The sequence below is a fragment of the Bombyx mori genome, chromosome 9, assembly GCF_030269925.1.
Source record: "Bombyx mori chromosome 9, ASM3026992v2".
In the NCBI taxonomy this organism is placed as follows: Eukaryota; Metazoa; Arthropoda; class Insecta; order Lepidoptera; family Bombycidae; genus Bombyx; species Bombyx mori.
In genome coordinates this window covers 9026246-9047340 of record NC_085115.1, presented here as the reverse complement: position 1 = coordinate 9047340, position 21095 = coordinate 9026246, and the positions used below count along the sequence as shown (strand labels likewise).

The window sequence follows — 21095 nt, the reverse complement described above, 5'->3', positions numbered from 1 at the left end:
ACTATCATCTTCACTCATACCATATTATTAAATTTATTTATATTATTCGGCGAGCAAAATAGTCTTTTTAAAGACTGAACCCCCACTGCGATCACCGCTTGTTGTGGCACTCACAACCCAGTGGGGCCCCACCTTCCAAACTCCACCCCAATCCCCAGCCAACTGCCGTTTTTACGGCAAAGGCACTCCCCCCCTTTGTTGCTGGTAAAGCACAAGGGGTGAACTCCTACTCAGGGGACTCGCCTTTCGGCGAGTTGCTTTAAGTCCCGGGGACGCCCCCCCCGGGCAAAACTACGATGGAAGAAGAAGATAACCCCGCGTTGTTCGCGAAATTCGTTCGAGAGTACTGCCCGGACATTATGTCGAAGTTTAGGGCGTACAAAGCTAGCCTAGTAGCCGCGACTATCCCCGACTCACCGATGTCGCCCCCCACCCCCGCGCCCGCGTCGATCGCGTCATGCGCGGCATCGAGCTCCGGCTCCGACTCCGAGTCGGAAATGGAGTTCGAGTTGGCCGCCAGCCCCGAACCCGGAACCTCCGATGGGTTCACCACCGTCGCGCGCGGGAAAAAACGCGCCCGCGCCGTGGAACCGTCCGCGGCGCCGAAACAGCCAAAGGCCGCGAACGCGTCGCGTCCTAAAGTCGTGGTCTCACCCGACTCCCCTCGCCGCGCAACCCCGTCGCCGCGACCCCAACCCGCGTCCGTCCGCAAAATTCCCGCGCCGCCGCCGGTAATTTTGCAAGATAAGACCGCGTGGGATCGCGTATCCCGTGCCTGTAAGGCACAAAACGTAAACGTCATCCATGCGCGTAACATCGCGCACGGCATTCAAATAAAAACGGCCTCACCGGACGACCACAGGGCGCTGACAGCCCACCTCCGAAAGGAACGCATAAGCTTCCACACTTATGCGCTCCAGGAGGATCGCGAGCTCCGCGTAGTAATACGCGGAGTACCGAAGGAGCTCGACGTCGAGCTGGTCAAGGAGGACCTCATCGGGCAGGCGTACCCGATTGTAAGCGTGCACCGAATGCACAGCGGGCGCGATAAATTCGCATATAATATGGTTCTCGTCGCGTTAGAACCAACCGCCGAAGGCAAACGGATTGCCTCAAGCCTCCGCACCGTTTGCGGCTTATCCGGGGTCACCGTCGAGGCCCCATATAAAAAAGGCACTCCCGGGCAGTGCCACCGCTGTCAGTTATACGGCCACTCCGCGCGCAACTGCCACGCGCGCCCGCGGTGCGTAAAGTGCCTCGGCGACCACGCGACAGCCGACTGTTCGCGGGTCAAAGAGACAGCGACTGAACCACCGAGCTGTGTGCTCTGCCAGAAGCAGGGCCACACAGCCAACTACCGCGGATGCCCCAAGGCCCCGCGGAAGCGTCTGGCCAACGCGCCAACTAAAACCGTCGGCCCCAAGACTTCGGCGCCCCGCGCGCCGAAACCTGCCTTCGTGCCGGCACCGGTGCCCACCGTCTCCGCGTGGGCAAAACCGCTGCCGCTCACGTTGGCAGGAAAGCCACCGGCACCCCAGCCCCTGCTCGCGCCGCGCCCCGCCCCCGCGCCCGGTCCCGCGCCTCGCCCCGGCCCCGCGCGGCCTGCCGTTAACGAATTCTCAATCGTGCGTGATTATATCGCCGCGATAAATATCGACCGCATGCGTGCGTTCGCCTACGCCATGCGCAGAGCGGTCACGGCCGAAGACCGCCTAAACGCGACGTTCGAGTACATCGACGTCATCGAGTCCGTCCAGCGCACGCTGGTTTGATTACCGGTAATCAATGGCGTGCAACGGTAGGGAAAAACCGCGTTCCATAAAGTTAGCATTTTATAATGCTAACGGACTCGCGCGTCAGCGCGATCAAGTATATGAGTTTCTCCGCGATAACCTCATCGACATCCTTCTGGTGCAGGAGACCTTCCTAAAGCCCTCGCGTCGCGACCCCAAAGTCGCGAATTACGTCATGGTTAGGAATGACAGACTCTCCGCCCGCAAGGGCGGGACTGTCATTTACTATAGGAGGGCCCTGCACTGCGTCCCTCTCGATACTCCCTCGCTCTTACATATCGAGGCGTCAGTGTGCCGCATCGCGCTGACGGGACACCAGCCGATCGTCATCGCATCCGTCTATCTCCCCCCTGACAAACCCCTCCTGAGCAGTGACCTCGAGACACTGTTCGGTATGGGGGACGCGGTCATCCTGGCAGGCGATTTAAATTGCCACCACACTAGGTGGAACTGCCATCGCACGAATGTGAACGGTAGGCGTCTCGACGCGTTCATAGACGACCTCACATTTGAAGTATTCAACCCCCCGACCCCCACGTGCTATCCGTACAACGCCGCGCGTCGTCCGAGCACAATAGATCTGGCACTGCTGAGGAACGTAACTCTGCGCTTACGCTCCATCGAGGCAATGTCAGAACTCGACTCAGACCACCGACCTGTCGTCATGCAGCTCGGTCGCCCACTCAACCGCGAACCAGATACGAGGACCATGGTGGATTGGAAGAAGCTGGGCACGTGCTTAGCTGACACCGCTCCACCAATCCTCCCTTGCGGCCCGGACTCAACTCCATCCCCCGAGGATACCGTCGAATCCATAAACATCTTCACTGATCACGTCTCGACGGCGATCATAAGATCCTCGAAACAAGTCGATGTGGAGGACTGCTTCCACCGCATCAGACTTTCCCCCGAACTTAGGGACCTCGTTAGAATTAGAAACGCGGCAATCCGGGCCTACGATCGATATCCCACGGATTCAAACCGGACTCGGATGCGTCGCTTACAGCGGGAGGTCAAATCCCGCTTAAGCGACGCCCGAAACGAAAACTGGGATAGTTATTTAGAAGAACTCGCGCCCACTCACCAAGCATACTGGCAACTAGCTAGGACCCTCAAGTCCGAAACTATAGCCACTATGCCGCCTCTCGTACGCCCCTCAGGCCAACCACCGGCTTACGATGACGATGACAAGGCAGAGTTGCTGGCCGATGCACTGCAAGAGCAGTGCACCACCAGCACTCAACACGCGGACCCCGAACACACCGAGTTCGTCGACAGGGAGGTCGAGCGCAGAGCTTCCCTGCCGCCCTCGGACGCGTTACCCCCCATTACCACTTCCGAGGTCAAGGAGGCGATCGATAGCCTACAACCACGGAAAGCTCCCGGCTCCGACGGCATCCGCAACCGCGCGCTTAAACTGTTACCAGCCCAACTGATAACGATGTTGGCCACCATATTAAATGCTGCTATGACGAACTGCATCTTTCCCGCGGCGTGGAAAGAAGCGGACGTTATCGGCATACACAAGCCGGGCAAACCGAAGAACGAAACCGCGAGTTACCGCCCCATCAGTCTCCTCCCGGCGATAGGCAAACTATACGAACGGCTCCTTCGTAAACGCCTCTGGGACTTCGTATCCGCGAATAAAATTCTTATAGACGAGCAGTTTGGATTCCGCGCCAGACACTCGTGCGTCCATCAAGTGCACCGCCTCACGGAGCACATCTTACTAGGGCTGAACAGGCGGAAACCCATTCCGACAGGAGCCCTCTTCTTCGATATAGCGAAGGCGTTCGACAAAGTCTGGCACAACGGTTTGATATACAAACTGTATAACATGGGAGTGCCAGACAGACTCGTGCTCATCATACGAGACTACTTGTCGAACCGTTCGTTCCGATATCGAGTCGAGGGAACGCGTTCCCGGCCCCGTCACGTCACAGCCGGAGTCCCGCAAGGCTCCGCCCTCTCCCCGTTACTATTCAGTTTGTATATCAACGATATACCCCGGTCTCCGGAGACCCATCTGGCGCTCTTCGCCGATGACACCGCCATCTACTACTCGTGTAGGAAGAAGGCGTTGCTTCATCGACGACTTCAGACCGCAGCTACCACCATGGGACAGTGGTTCCGGAAGTGGCGCATCGACATTAACCCCACGAAAAGCACAGCGGTGCTCTTCAAAAGGGGTCGCCCTCCGAACACCACGCTGAGCATCCCTCTCCCGACTAGGCGCGTCAGTAACCCCGCCCCCGCCGTTCGCCCAATCACGATGTTCGACCAGCCCATACCGTGGGCCCCGAAGGTCAAATATTTAGGCGTCACCCTCGACAGTAGGATGACATTCCGCCCCCACATCAAGACGGTACGCGACCGTGCCGCCTTCATTCTAGGACGTCTCTACCCGATGATATGTAGGCGAAGTAAAATGTCCCTTAGAAATAAGGTGACACTCTACAAAACTTGCATACGCCCCGTCATGACCTATGCAAGTGTAGTGTTCGCTCACGCGGCCCGCATACACTTAAAATCCTTTCAAATTATTCAATCCCGTTTTTGCAGGATAGCCGTCGGAGCCCCGTGGTTCGTCAGGAACGTCGACCTCCATGACGACCTGGACTTAGAGTCCATCAGTAAGTATCTGCAGTCGGCGTCCATGCGCCACTTCGATAAAGCGGCACGACACGAGAACCCTCTCATCGTGGCCGCCGGTAACTACATTCCCGATCCTGCGGACAGAATGGAAAGCAGTCGACGTCGCCCTAAACACGTCATCTCGGATCCTCCTGATCCACTAACGGTGCTTTTAGGTACTTCAAGCACCGGTCACCGTTCTCGTCGAACCCGTCGCTTGCGACGAAGGGCTCGACGAGTAAATTAACTCTCAGACACAGCCCACTGAGTTTCTCGCCGGATCTTCTCAGTGGGTCGCGTTTCCGATCCGGTGGTAGATTCTGCGAAGCACGACTCTTGCTAGGGTTCGTGTTAGCAACATCGTCAGGTTTGAGCCCCGTGAGCTCACCTACTAAAGTTAAGGCTACGCTGAAATAGCCGCTAGGGCTATCAGCTTAGGTAGGAAAAAAAAAAAAAAAAAAAAGCTAAATCAAACTTACCTGGGGTAGGGGATACCGTGATCATGCAGGCGGTTCGGGGGAACCGCGAGGGCGAGGCTGCTCCATTGCATTGCGGAGTGGTTGACCCTTGCGATTATTTTTATTTTTATCAATAAAAAAATCATAATAACTAATATATACCCGAATAATTTAATTTCTTTATACCTCGAATAGAACTTAAAATTAATATTTTTATAATACAGAACTTCGTTCCTATCCGGTGTCCTACGACACCACACATATTTTTTTTCTTTACTAGTGATCTCGAGGGGTTATTCTAGATTCACCGAACTAGTAGGTGAGCTCACGGGGCTCAAACCGGGAGTGTTACTTACACTAGCCCTAGAAAGAGCAGTGTTTCGCAGAATCTACCACCGGATCGGAAACGCGACCCACTTAGAAGATCCCGCGAGAAACTCAGTGGGCTTTTCATCGTTGCTAAGCAATTATATGTATGTTTATAATAAACTCGTTAATTGGTAACCTAGAGCATAGTCGCAGCCTCGCTGTGTTGCCTCGGACTTTTGATCACCATTTGAAGGCTGATGCTTTAACAATGTACATGTGAAATTACCGACATAAACCGTAAAGTAAAATATTAAATAAAAATAGAAGAGAAGAAGAAATATCATGTATCAAATTAAATCTGAGGACGATTACGAATATTATTTCAGTAGCATACATTTTATTAAAATATAATAATAATAAATTGACGACTCTTTATCTGTTTCCGGACAAATCCCTTTTCCTAGTCTTAGTGGCGTACAGTTCTAGTTTAAAGTAGTAATAGATAATACATCTGCATGGTCGTAATCATAAACATTCTACATATACGAGCTATGTCATAATATTATATGGAGTTTTGAAGCGAACCAACGAATATTAAATGATAAAACTGTTTACCGAGGCCGTTATCGGTGAACTTGAAACATAACGCGCACATGCATATTGTATTTATATAACATAATTGTGTTTAAACAAGGAAGTACATGACGGTGGAAAACCGATGTGGACGCAGAGACTGCTTGTGCGTCACGTTTGAAGCTACTCGGATTTTGCGGAATGTCGCTCTCGCTATGTATGCACAACGTGACAAGAAATTACTTAGCTTACACATGCGCTTGCATTATTACAATGAAACTTTAATTATTTAATACGAGACTGGTTCGATTAATGTCACGTGTATCGTTATCGTCTTTTTTTTATTGCTTAGATGGGTGGACGAGCTTACACCTGGTGTTAAGTGGTTACTGGAGCCCATAGACATCCACAACGTAAATGCGCCACCCACTCACAAGAGGTCCTACCACCAGTAATTACGCAAATTATAATTTTGCGGGTTTCATTTTTATTACACGATGTTATTCCTTCACCACCTGAGATTCGAACACCGGTGCATCGCTCAACACGAATGCACCGGACGTCTTATCCATTAGGCCACGACGGCTTCGAAAAATTGGTACCCGCCTGAGATTCGAACACCGGTGCATCGCTCAAAACGAATGCACCGGACGTATTATTCTTTAGGCCACGACGAAATGCCGCCACCCACCTTGAGATATAAGTTCTAAGGTCTCAAGTATAGTTACAACGGCTGCCCCGCCCTTCAAACCGAAACGCATTACTGCTTTACGACAGAAATAGGCAGGGTAGTGGTACCGCACGGACTCACAAGATGTCCTATCACCAGTCTTAATCAATTTACGTTATACGATGTTTCCTTATATCGTTCACGACAACTCGAATCTAGAAACAAAGCCGTTATTGGAGCGACCGTTGTGCGACTTAACCATCGACCCGATGCTGCCTTTTTTATATTTTTTGTCCAAAAAAATCTATTTAGTTTGCGAGCACTAACGGTATTTTTCGGTTGCCGCCCGACGTAGCGGCACGTACACTTATTAAGGTCTCATTCAGTTTTGACGACCAACAACCTGCTGATGTATCATTTCTACACGACCGTTTTATAACGGAATCAAAGCCCACTAATCTGCAACCATTTACTACCACTGCTAGATGTGGTAGTGCCTAAATAATATAATAGCTACCTACAGCGGTAAAGCCTTCGCTAAATACACGTGTAAGAATGCTCCCGGTCGTTGATACACGTGTCAGCTCGCGATAACCATGTCCATCATTATTAAGTAAGTAATGCGTCACTAAAAAAAATTAATACAATATTTCTGTAATGTACTATTTTAAAGCGTTTGAAAGATTTTATCATTTACTTAGTTATTCATAAACGCAAACTTCTCTGTCTCATTTGCAGTATCATACCAATGTAACTTAAGCTATATGTATGTATGAATATTTAGTAATCCGTACTAATATTATAAAGCTGAAGAGTTTGTTTTTTTGAACGCGCTAATCTCAGAAACTACTGGTCCGATTTGAAAAATTCTTTCAGTGTTAGATAGCCCATTTACTGAAGAAGGCTATATAACATCACGCTAAGATAAAGCACCAATAAATGATGTTTCAAAATCTGTTTTTTTCCCTTTTGAGAGCTTCCGCTGCGTGCGCTGCGGAAACGGTTAAAGTTTCGCTAAAATAATGTATGACAGAATTGCTCCCCTTTAAAAGATCTAAAAAAAAGTCCGTGACAGCATATGTCCATATGTTAAGGTTGGCTCACTGTAACGTTTTTTATGCTCTAAAATTTAGCGTTATGCCAAAGTAACTATTCCACGCGGACGAAGTCGCGGGCACAAGCTAGTAATTTATAAAATCTCGTCCGTGGAATTTGCAAACGGATGTTATCAGCGTATCCACAAAGTTACGGGGATGATGTGGTCGGCCTTGGAACGGGTCGGCGACCGGGCGAAGACCCCAGGCAGCACCGCAAGCCAAGCAACGGTCGGGGGCAACGACCAACCTGCGCCCGCCATTCTACGCCTATTCCTCCTGACCTTCGTCTAACTCCACATGTCCATATACTGTACGCCATAAAAAATACTCCATCGACCATGTCATAATTCACAAATCGTGATACGGCGCAACCAAACATTTTATCTCAGATAAATGCTTTATCTATCTGCTAAAATTAAATTCAATGTCAGCGGAATTACCTCGCAAAATATTGAAAAGGAAAAAATATCAATGTATTATGCTAGTCCCACAAAGTGATTACCTGTGGCATTCTAACCTTGAATCATGCATGAAGGTTTACTATTTAGTTCACAATAAAAGTTTATTTGCCATAAATAAGTCATTAAACGCTTGTCCGGCAATGCAACTTGTTTGTTTTACATAGCATGCAGCGATTAGAATCAAAACACAAAGGACTGGCTTTGTATTAAATAGCAACTTGGATCTTCAAGTAAGATTTGTTAGTGATGAGAAATCAAATATAAAAGTTGCGTCAACGACACATTTGCAAAAGCGTCATTTGTTATTATACATATCTATAGCCTCTTCACTACATAGTATAAAACAAAGTCGCTTTCTCTATCCCTATATCTCTATGTGTGCTTCAATCTTTAAAACTACGCAACGGATTTTGATGCGGTTTTTTTTAATAGATAGAGTAATTGAAGAGGAAAGTTTATATGTATAATAACATCCATTAAATAGTCGCTAGTTGAATATAAGTAACATTTTTCAATTTCGAGTCAGTAGTAGATAGATAGTTAATTTAGATTAAAAATTAGTTTTCTCTTGTTTCAGGTCAAAGTGGTGAAATTCAGTTACATGTGGACAATAAACAATTTTAGTTTTTGTAGAGAAGAAATGGGTGAAGTGTTAAAATCATCGACTTTCTCAGCTGGTGCTAGTGATAAATTAAAATGGTGTCTTCGCGTCAATCCAAAAGGACTCGATGAAGAGAGCAAAGACTATTTATCGTTATACTTATTATTAGTCTCGTGTAATAAATCAGAAGTGCGGGCAAAGTTTAAATTTTCAATATTAAATGCTAAAAGAGAAGAAACTAAAGCAATGGAATCGCAACGGGCGTACAGATTCGTGCAAGGAAAAGACTGGGGATTCAAAAAGTTTATCAGAAGGTGAGCGTTATCTACAATTCGTACCAACTCAGCTTTACTAAATTTGGTAACCATGATTCATAAACTGAATTAGAGAATTCAGAAATTAACAGTTTATTTAATAGTCTTATTATTTTACTAGACAAAACCGATCCACTTATTTGGTTTGACTTTGATTCCGTAATTAAAGCCAAACTTCACAGGATCATCTGAATTTTTTAACGAAATCGCCCCACCATTTCGGAATCTATATGGAATGCACATACATACATCGACTTTTCTATATATAGATTCAACCACGTACACCGTTATAAAAAAATCATTTCCCACAAACGGCTATTGATATTGAAACAAATTTTGTTACTAAGGTTGGGTTTTATTTGTGGCAACTGCGGCCCAATTAAACTAGAACGGGAAAAGACCCCCCTGATAATGCTATTTCAATTTCATTCCCCATCGTTGTTATCGTGTACGTTTGCGGGGCTCGTGCACCATTTTAATATGACCTCAGATTATGTATTCAAACTATAGTTAAACAGATCAATGTATATTACTCGTCGATCGTAAAAATATCAGTTTGCAAAGGGTGAAAATCATTATTAATTTATTTTGTTGACAAAGTTTTCAAAGTCATAACGTTTTATTTGTTTATGCTGTTTATTTCAACAAACGATAGTCGTCATTTGTTTACCGTTAAAACACATAATAACCGCGAACATTATCATACCTAGATCTGCTAGGGACCAATTACGACTTCGAATAATTTCACTGGAAACGGTTGACTAATAAAAACAGGCTTCGAAGTTTTTGATAGTCGCAGGTGATTGACCCCACGGTATTTGCGTATTTTATTCTTGTATATATACTAAAGAAGTGAATATATTTGTGACACGGCCGCACGTTCTGCTGCAAACAAGTCTACACGATATTGGCAAGACTTTAGGACGATATCGCTGTTAGGTTAAGGAACTCTGCATAAGGCGGCTTTATCAGTTTTTATTTAAAAAAAGAAACAGTTTTTATTACATATAAATACTGTATTATATATAGTTACGAATTGTTTTAAATTTTCGCTGTTAATAAATATTATATTTGCCCAATCTAACAGGTTCTTACCACGCTTTTTAGTTCTTGTGCGATCCAAAACACACTTGTGCTTCTAAAATATACTATATGTTTATATCCTTAATATATAATTTTAAATAACTTCAAGATGTGATCCCGTAATAAAAAAATAGCATTTTTTATCGGATTCTTACCACGTATTTTAAATTAGATGAGTTTTCGATATTTCAGCCCTGTCACAAGTGCCCTCATCTTGGATAGACTAACATAATAAAAAATAAAAGACAGTGAAGAAAGTTAGAGCAGGCAAATGTAAAAAATGAAATACTCAATAAGATCTCTAGAAATTGATGATGTGGTAATGGGTAATCCCCATCTTTCTTTAAATGGATGGAGTCTTTTGCATATCAATCAGTTAGCTCTAGAGTAATCTGAAATCGCGGAAAAGATTATTTAAGGATATTTTTTTTGATAGTGATAATAATAGGGTTTATTTTGTATAGTGTTAGGATTGTTGGTTTTCTATACAGTGGTTATAAAAATAGTTCACTGTCGAAATTGAACAAAGTAATTTACAGGTAAATGTCGTAGTGAACTCGGGACGAGCTATCGACAGTCAGTGTTGACACCCTAAAACAAACTGAAAATAAAGTGGTTGCCCCAGCCTTAAGATCCTGTTTGAAGGATGTCAAACCGGAACTTACGGTCTATCCGTGATCATGGCGCTTGCAACAACGCCGAAATAACGGGAAATTTAGTGAATTAAAAAAATTATGTTAAGAATCCCTTAAATGACTATAATGCCTAAATAAACTATAAACGCAAAACATTTGCCAGTGGTAGAACGTATTTATAGGCCCGCTCGGATAGGCATCACCGTTCTACCTATTTATGTGGCCGTGCTGCCCTGCGTTCTAGTAGAACAGCCTGTGTACAGTACAATCGCACACCTCTGAGTTTCTCGCTGGAGCTTCTCGCCGGGTTGCGATGATGATTCGGTAGATTCATTCAGCTGTTAGCAAATCCCACCCTTCTTGGCTGAGCCTTTGCTGGCTCTCTTGCCCTGGTGAAACTGGAAAGGCTTACGGGCCAACAGTAATCCCTCAAACACAAAAAAAACAACTGGACAACGACCTCAACTCTCGCATGCATGACGGCATTCAGGATGTGATGTCTATGGCCTCTGGTAACCAATTCACACCAACTTCTCTGCGCAATAAATGCATTAAATATGTACAGCCAAAGGAGCCGTAACGTAGAATGTTATTTATTGTAGATATCGCGACACCACCCTGCCTATTTCTGCCGTGAAGCAGTAATGCGTTTCGGTTTGAAGGGTGGGGCAGCCGTTGTAACTATACTTGAGACCTTAGAACTTATATCTCAAGGTGGGTGGCGCATTTACGTTGTAGATGTCTAAGGGCTCCAGTAACCACTTTACACCATGTGGGCTGTGAGCTCGTCCATACATCTAAGCAATAAATAAAAAAACCCTGTAGTTAAATACACAAAGCGCGCAGGACATATAACTGACGTGTCTATTTGATGATTTCAGAGATTTCCTGCTCGACGAGGCCAATGGTTTATTACCCGAAGATAAACTGACGATATTCTGCGAAGTGTCAGTTGTAGCGGATAGCATCAACATCAGCGGGCAGAGCAACGTGGTTCAGTTCAAAGTGCCTGAGTGCAGATTGTCAGACGATTTAGGAGCTCTCTTTGATAACGAAAGATTCTCTGATGTCACGCTAGCCGTGGGCGGCAGGGAGTTTCAAGCGCATAAAGCTATATTAGCAGGTTAGTAAAGTCAATACAATAACATATATTTGGGAATTATTGGTAATTTGGTAGTATTGTGTGCTTTAAAAGCCGTCGTGGCCTAAAGAATAAGACGTCCGGTGCATTCGTGTTGAGCGATGCACCGGTGTTCGAATCTCAGACGGGTACCAATTTTTCTAATGAAATATGTACTTAACAAATGTTCACGATTGACTTCCACGGTGAAGGAATAACATCGTGTAATAAAAATCAAAAGACCCGCAAAAATTCTAATTTGCGTAATTACTGGCGGTAGGACCTCTTGTGAGTCCGCGCGGGTAGGTAACACCGCCCTGCATATTTCTGCCGTGAAGCAGTAATGCGTTTCGGTTTGAAGGGTGGGGCAGCCGTTGTAACTAACCTTGAGACCTTAGAACTGATATCTCAAGGTGGGTGGCGGAATTTACGTTGTAGATGTCTATAGGCTCCAGTAACCACTTACCAACAGGTGGGCTGTGAGCTCGTCCACACATCTAAACAATAAAAATTAAAAAAAGCAGGCAGTATGTTTGTACCAAAACTTTCTACCACCATACATAAGTCTATGTCATGGGGATGGACTAACAAATAATATCTCCACCAAGATCATAATTTTTATGATTTAATTTGCGTAATAATATTTACGTCCCATTTGCCAGCATAATAAACAAATTTTAAGTTAAAACGATTGTTTTCACAATGTTAATAATTTCAAATAGTCCAGCCACGTGAATCATTTATTAATTGCGTCGTAACTGTAACTGTATACTGAACAAAAAAGTTATTAATAATATTAAATTAGGTTATAGGTACGCGATAAGAGAACGGACGGGAAATTGTAGGTTTTTTTTAATAAAATTACATTTTAATATTTTGGTTCATTTCTGTTTTAGGCGATTTTTTTTTGGGGCATGTTTTGCTACCGTATTCATTTGACTATTGCACATGGTTCGGGGAATCAAAAACTGCTTTACTTTTTGTTAAATATATATTTAAAAGAATAATTTTAATTACGTAATTTATAAATCTTCAAAAACTTCAATAGGTGGAACGCTTGTGTGTTTTGTTTTAACTCCGAAGTCAAACATGTTTATAAAATAAATATATATAGTTAACACGTCAATCATGCAACGTAATGTTCATGATATGATTACTCCTAATTTATGAATCGTACCTACCTACCTACGTACTTACATACCTTCATATTGTACAGCTTAAATTGGCTTAATACAGTTGATTGAATCATTTTAGCGCTTTGAATAAAACTATCGTTTTTTTTAAAATTCTAAACAAAAGACTACTTCGAGCCTATGGCTATACGTATTGTTCTCTGAAATTTAGCAATGGGCGTTTTCCTACCGATAATATGGTGATGCTGAGATATCGCCAAATTACAAAGTCCCCAAATCTACAAAAACATCTGGCAGATATTAGTAATTGTTATTATAATGATAAATACGATCTAATTTCAAAATAGCAGTTCATTTAGAATGTGTTTTAATTTTAATGTCAATAAATTTGAAATGAAGCTTAAATCGCTCAGCAAGGTTTTTTTTAAATCATTAATGTGGAATCAGTTTACTTGTGTTTTTTTATCATTCCGTAAATTGTTTTTTCCTATTTGCTATGAGGCAACATTCAAAAACTTTTTTTTTTGCTAAGATGTTTGGACGAGCCCACAGCCTACCTGGTGTTAAGTGGTTTCTGGAGCCCATAGACATCTACAACGTAAATGCGCCACCCACCTTCAGATATAAGTTCTAAGATCTCAGTATAGTTACAACGGCTGCCCTACCCTTCAAACCGAAACGCATTAATTACTGCTTCACGGCATAAATAAGTAGGGTGGTGGTACCTACCCGCGCAGACTCACAAGAGGTCCTACCACCAGTAAACGCATTCTTTTTTTTTAAATTATAATTATTGACATTTCAGCGCGGAGTCCTGTGTTCGCTGCGATGTTCGAACACGAAATGGAAGAGAGGAAGAGGAATAGAGTCGACATAACGGACGTCGATCATGAAGTATTAAGAGAAATGTTACGTTTCATATATACGGGCAGAGCGCCCAATTTGGATAAGATGGCCGACGATCTGCTAGCTGCGGCCGATAAGGTATTATTCTATTGTAATTCATTTTTCGTAATTTGTTACAGGCAAGCTCGAAACTGGATAAAATGATAATATGTTAAAGAATTTCCGTTTTTTTTTTAATACGCTTTTATTAGCTTCAGTCGTATGTATGTTGTTAGTATGTAACGGAAACTTTGGACATGATTTTGACCTACTTCAAAACGTCGGATTAACTCGAAATTTGGTATACTTATTAAGGACCGATGACAATTCAATATTTAAAAAAAATTAAAATAAAGGAAGAAATTGAAATTCAACTAAAAAATTAAAAATAAATAATAGTTTAAAAAAACTAACAAAATACGCTTTTATAGGAAATCCAACTAAAATATAGAAAACAAATTTTAATAAATTTGAATTAAAAATAAAATAAAAAACGAGTGTAAGAAAAAAATATTTTATTATAAAAAAAAGCGCAAACATTTGATCGTGTTACGTCTCTGTGCGTTGACGGTACAGAATTGTCAGGGCCGAACTTAAAAGTCGGGGCAAACTCGAGCCTCCTGGCTCCAAATTAATTCCCAAATAAAAAGAACAATTTTTTTCAGTCGAGATTTCCAACAAATAATTTATTGTGTGAAACCACGTAGATTCTCTTAGTATTTAACAAACATACATAAATATAATCGGAAACAAGAATTATCTGGAATTAAATTTTAGTGTTAACGTTAAGTAAAACAGCGAAAAAAGAATATCGAAGGAGAACCAAAAGACGTTTACTAGTTGTTTACTTGTCGGAATTTGAACGATTTTTTTGATTGAAAGTCTCTATTGTGGGGGCTCTCTGTTTGTCTGTTGGCCTTGTTGGTACATCGATAGCTATAGAGTTCGGGAATGGAACGATTTGATGAAGACAATTCTGATTCTGATTCTGTAATTTTGGACTTGTGTGATAGAGACCTATGTTTAGTGGTTGATATCAAATCGTTGATGTGCCGACAATGGACTTTGTTTTTTTCATCTTCTATAAGAAGTCGAGCTCGTAGCTCACCTTATGTTAAACGCTTATCGGACTTAGTGGCATTGGAATGACTGCCTCGATTTTGAGACCGAAACGCAAATGTATTTTATTTCTTTAAACACACCCGTATAAGGAATGTAATGAGGATGACTGCTTAGGAACAATTTTACTTGCCTATTTCTAATGCGAAACAATAATGCTTTTTTATACCTATGCTGATAGCCTTGAGAGGCTATTTTAGCTTCGCCTTGACGTGTAGGTGAGCTCACGTGGCTTAAACCGGGATTGTTGCTAACACTAAGAAGATTCGGCGAGAAATTCAGTGGGCTAAAAAATGCTGTTTAAGTTACGGAATACTCATACAAAACAATTGAAATTTCGACCACACCTCTCGAGGTGTCTACTCACTAGATGGCCTCTCACCTCACAATCATATAAAACAATAAATAAAAGCTTGTAACTTTAGAACAACCGTCAATGCTCATTTCATGCTAGTGCAGAAGCATTTAATTGTTTAAATAAGACACATGCGGCTTTAATAGGACACAAAATGATACGATTTTTTTTTTAACTCTAAACGCGATATAAGAAATTTTTCAAGTAAATATCTTGAATGTGCAATTTAAGTTGCAAAGTTTCGAATGACGCAAACGTGTCTATTTGTTATCGCGTTTTGACACTATGCCAAACGTTGCTTTCCCGATGACTAAGAACCCTAAAAATAAGGGCACTTTGACACGAAACATAATAGAACGAGGACATGTTTATTATTATGATGCTACGATGTGACACAGTGCGCTTTGAATATTTAAACGCCCATAAAATAAAATCATGGAATGTCTAATAATTGCTTAATTGAATACCAAAAGCGATAGATAGAAACTGAACGCGTACAACACGTTGTTATTGCGGTAAAGATACACCACGAAGGCTACGTCAGGCCGATTGACCTTTTGACGTAATATTCTCCACAAAAAAAACATTTTAGTAAAACAAATACCTATAATTTTTTATCTGTGGTCACACTAGGTAAATAATAGACAATATATTTGCGGACTATTTTGGAGTTTATCGCTGTTTGTTCACTGACCGTTGGGCTTATATGAGGCCGTCAGCGCATTATTGGCCTAAGCTTACCGTAGCTAGGCATGGAGGTAATGAGGTTCGAATTTACATTTACACTGCATCGTAGGCAAAAAAACACTCGCAAAATTTTTTTTTACAATGCCGCCTGTTTGCTATATATGAAACTAGGGATAACCCGGTTTTGTATCAAAATTTACTGTTTTTTATTTTTATTTTTTATTGCTTAGATGGGTGGACGAGCTCACAGCCCACTTGGTGTTAAGTGGTCACTGGATCCCGTAGACACAACGTAAATGCGCCACCCACTTTGAGATATAGTTCTAAGGTCTCAGTATAGTTACAACGGCTACCCTACCCTTACTACTACCGAAACGCATTGCTGGTTTACGGTAGAATAGGCGGGGTGATGGTACCTATCCGTGCGGACTAATAAGAGGTCTTACCTACGTACCACCAGTTCTTAAATACGTTGCAATATAAGTATACGCACGAATATGAAACATTGTGGGTTAGGCCACTTTTGCGCTGACAGCCTCATATTATTATGTACCGTAAAATGGGGCGATTAGGGACAAATTCCAACTTTATGAGCAATTTTAAGGTAGTTGTTGATGTATATAATGCTATATCAGGATCAAAATGATTGAGTCTTGGGGGCATCTTTGTTGTCTAATTTAAAATTATGCAACTAGCATTCCAGTTTAAGCAAAAAATGCAAAAATAGGTGTAATCCCTATTTACCCGAAAATTGCGGTTAATTGGGACGAAAGGAGAAATTTGCTAGGGTTGGCACTACTTTTATTTTTATATATAGTTTTAATTTATTTATTTATTTAGTTGCACCAACAAAGTGATCATCAATAAAAAAAATTTAAAAACTGACAAAAGTACATGGCAGACATCACCTCAATTATAGGTGCAATCGACAGTGCTGATATTTCTATCTGGGTTAAGAGATTAGGTGTGTCGGTTATTCCATGGATTAATCAGAAGAATACCCCCACTCTGAACAAATATTAAATATTTTATTATGTATTACTTAGACATTTTTGTCCACCTTGAGATTTCATTGATCTTGTTACATGTCTCTGCAAAATCGACTTACTTAAATTAAATTGCTTATCTATTGCGAAATCTGGTTTCTTCGAATCTGATTTATTCGAAGCGAAATTGGGAATAAGTCTTTAGTTGAAATAGATAATTTCAACTAAAGACTTATTCCCAATTTCGCTTCGAATAAACCAGATTTTTACCAACAAATTTAAAAAATATTGTTATAACTACATAGACAACCCTACAAACCTGTACCTATTTATACTTAGGTCGTTTCCATTTCACGTATTCTCATCCCAATTGACCCCTTTTTCGTTGTTATTTATACCTAAGACGTCCCCAATATCCCCAAAAACAACAGATTTTTACATGTATTTTTATTTAATCAAATACATTAAAACCAATAACAACTGAGACTTACCTTTAATATATATGCTGGTTCAAACACTAAATAACGTTTATAAATCATAGTCATCTTCTATTATTATCAAATAAATAAAAGAGAGCAAAGTTTCTAGCACTAAAATAATTACCACCACAGGAAGTTAATTTGAAACGCAATTTTTTATAAGTTAGCAGCTATTATCATGCATATTCAGAGTTGTTTTGTGAACTTTCAACATTCTACTATTAAACTACAAAAAATGGAAGATTTTGCAACGAATATAAAACTTATATTGAGCGTCGAAAGATTTTCCCGGTTTTTTCCCGATTCGCCTCTCAATCCCTAATCGCCCCATTTTACCGGTACTCGTATTAACGAGCTTATAAAAGTGTCACTGTAAAATGTTTTCGGCGATGAAATGCTTGATCACAGTTGACATTAGGACGTTGACATTGACATTAGTTGACGAGATTTGTGTTCGAACGATCATACGCGGGAACAGGGCGCGGCAATTGAAATGGTTGACTGGCTGTATTGACTAAAGTTCTTTGCCTTTCCTATTAGGGATAAATTAATATCATCATCATGAAATGGTCGAACAAGTGTCAAATATAATAATAAGTGTATGATCAAAATTCGACTACAACCACTCAAAATTTAGGTTTAGTTTATGTAGCTAATTAAATTTCTCTAATTATGGGTATTACAAAAAAAAACATTTCTTACTCAACTATTTAAAAAAAAATCGTAAAACTAAATGGCGACAACAGCCTAGTTACTAAACAAAAAAAATATAGACAAAATCCATTGACAAACAGAGAACAAAACTTCTGTTTTTTCTTTACTTATTTATACATAGACATATTATTTGTTAGACTCCGTTTTAATTAAAACTACTATTAGGGTTGAATCTCGCGTTTATTGTTTCCGTTATAATTCGAGGGGTAACAGGCTATTTGTTTTGAGCGATATTTCGCTTAATTCGCGACATTTCTCTTTTTAATTAAATGTCCATTTTATTTGGTATATACATATAGATATATGAAGTATATATTTTAATAATAAAATTGTTTCGTATTGTTACAGTATGCATTGGAGCGGCTAAAAGTGATGTGCGAAGAGGCGCTGTGCTTGAGTCTCTCGGTGGAGACTGCCGCAGACACGCTCATACTCGCAGACCTGCACTCCGCCGACCAGCTCAAAGCGCAGACCATAGATTTCATTAACACGTCAGTCGTTTTCTTTATTACCTACCTCACTGCGGTAGAATTACTATACGAGTTCTCTTTGATTCTGAAGCTGTGGACATTAAGTCGAAGCTAGTGTCAATAGTTACTATATAAATCTTCAAACTGGACGTTTGCTTGTATTGTGATTGTCGATTGCTGATGCGAAGTCGCCGTGCATTCCGGTATATAGCGCAATTGAAACTTCAACCTTATATCTCGATGTGGACGGAGGCGGCATTCACATTGTGATGGCTTTAGTTTCCGGTAACCACTTAACCGGGTGGACTACGAACTCACACTATGACAAGTTACACACATTGTTGAACACATGCGTGGATGAAGGGGGTTTAAGTGCAATGTTTAAGATGTTTGAGTTTTTACATTGAATGAAGGTGTTATGTGCCTATAAACCATATTAGACTTTAAAATCGCCCGTTTTAAAGGCTATTTTTAGAAATTGCATGTGATGAAGGAGCTATGTACGAAGAAAAAGTACAAGTAACAAATTGTATGCATATTCCCTTCGTCCACTTATGTCTTCAGTTAGATTTAAAAATTGGCAATCTCCTAAAAATCGACTCGTGGTATTGTGAAACGGAGACGCAGGCAAATGTTTAAGTGCGATTAAACTTATTGTTTTCAGGAGCCACGCGACGGACGTGATGGACACGGCCGGCTGGAAGAACATGATCTCGTCGCACCCGCACCTCATCGCGGAGGCGTTCCGCGCGCTCGCGACCCAGCAGCAGCAGATCCCGCCCATCGGGCCGCCACGGAAACGTGTGAAGCAGGCCTAGTGAGTAGCGCGCGCCGCCCGCCACTCGCCCCCATACCAAAGACGCGCCCCTCGGCTCGCACCCGTCCGAGCCGCCCGAGCCGTGCGAGCCGTCCGAGCCGTGCGAGCCGCCCGAGCCGTGCGAGCCGTTCGCCGAGCGCCGGCCGAACGCGCGGACCACTCGCCGACCTCGGTTCGCTATCATTGATCTCAGGAGCGTGCGGATCCAACCTGGACGCTACTATATGCGCGTTTGTGTAGTTTTATAATTGTAGGCTTCGAATTAATATTTTTACGTGTATGTCGTTTCGTGAACGTTCTCCCGGCCGTGTTTAAATGTAAATTATTGCTATGTGATGAATTATAATATACGGCTCGTCTCCGGACGGTGTCAGTGTGTCACGTATTGATCTGTGCCGATACTGTAAGTTAGTCGGTCGGCTTCCTTGTGCGGACGACGTGATTTTTTTTTTTTTAAATTAGTATCCTGTGCGGTGCGTTTTAAATTAAATTAAAATTGGTGTTCCCCTTTTTCCCTTAGAGTTCAAAATTGTCTAACCGCCTAACCGTTTAAGGTGTAGGCATTTTCGAGACTATCCGATGTGTAGCGAAGCGTTCGAATGCTATAGATTGTCTAAAGGATCGTCCCACGGCTTCGGATCGACTCTACGATTCTAACGATGCAAGTTTGACGTAGGCATCGCACGCATTTATGTATTGTACGTAGTACCGGCCCGTACGAAGCCGCGCGACTCGTAGACGTAGGGGACTCGAGTGATTGTATAAGTCTATTAAAATTGTTGGTATTGTATATAGATGAGCTACGATCCCACCATTAAAATATATTTCTAAGTACTAACTTGTAAGTGGTATCGCTGGTGACGCCATTTAATTTTTTTTACTGTATCTATAGGGATGCTATTCCAATGACATATTGTGATGTTTCTTTCGTATAATTTCCATAGGGTATAGAAACGAGCTTTCGTTTTGTTGTGGCGATTATCCTGAATAATTTAAAGAATTAAAATGTATAGTTGTTGGTTCCGCTTCATTGATTGTAAATTGTGTGTCATGCTCATATCGCCACCATGCACTTATCCTCTGTGATTTGCTCACTACATACATTTCTCATATGTGTAAACATTAAGCAAATTGCGTCGTATCTTCGTCTATTTATTAGTATTATATTATCTTAATTATCTTAATTTTTCAATGACAACTTAGAAAACTTTTTAATACTTTATTTATCTAAAGTGTCTCCCCGTTTTATAAGTAAAAATACCGAAATGAATTAATAATTATAATTGTATGTACCGTGGCCAATAATATTTAATACCATTTTATACCCACTTTCAAAAATATAAATTAGATACCTACGACAGCCGTTGTCGTGTATTATAAAAATAGTTACATGAAAAACGATTGTCAAAAGTAACTGTGATTTTCGAAATTGTCAGTAAGTTGAGCAAATAAATGAAATGATGAAACTTGTATTCTTTTATTTCTTTTCCGTTTATAATATAGCATATATAATAAAGCAACAAGATCAATGCTTTTGAAATGTAGGTGTGGCGGAAGATGCTGCGAATATCATAGACTGCCATGACAACTAACGTGTCTATTTTAATAGAGCTAAACATCCAAAAAAGGCTCTTTGCCATCTGTCAAGAATGTATTATGAACTTCTTTGGACACATAGTGCTTCTTTTTAGTTAGCATCTTT

The 21095-nt window shown here is 41.8% G+C and overlaps 1 protein-coding gene across 11 annotated transcripts in view; it reads left to right on the top strand.

The window, feature by feature from the left end:
- Nucleotides 1-20859, top strand: part of LOC101742384 (protein roadkill) — a 72263-nt gene extending 51404 nt beyond the window's left edge. For all 11 annotated transcript variants that reach the window (XM_038012779.2, XM_038012786.2, XM_038012785.2 and 8 more), the window contains 5 exons: nt 8573-8910; nt 11510-11751; nt 13687-13865; nt 18455-18597; nt 19241-20859. In XM_038012779.2, coding sequence (XP_037868707.1) covers nt 8573-8910; nt 11510-11751; nt 13687-13865; nt 18455-18597; nt 19241-19394 — 1056 coding nt within the window. In that variant the 3' untranslated portion in view covers nt 19395-20859. The remainder of the gene's footprint in view (nt 1-8572; nt 8911-11509; nt 11752-13686; nt 13866-18454; nt 18598-19240) is intronic.
- Nucleotides 20860-21095: the final 236 nt, after the last annotated feature.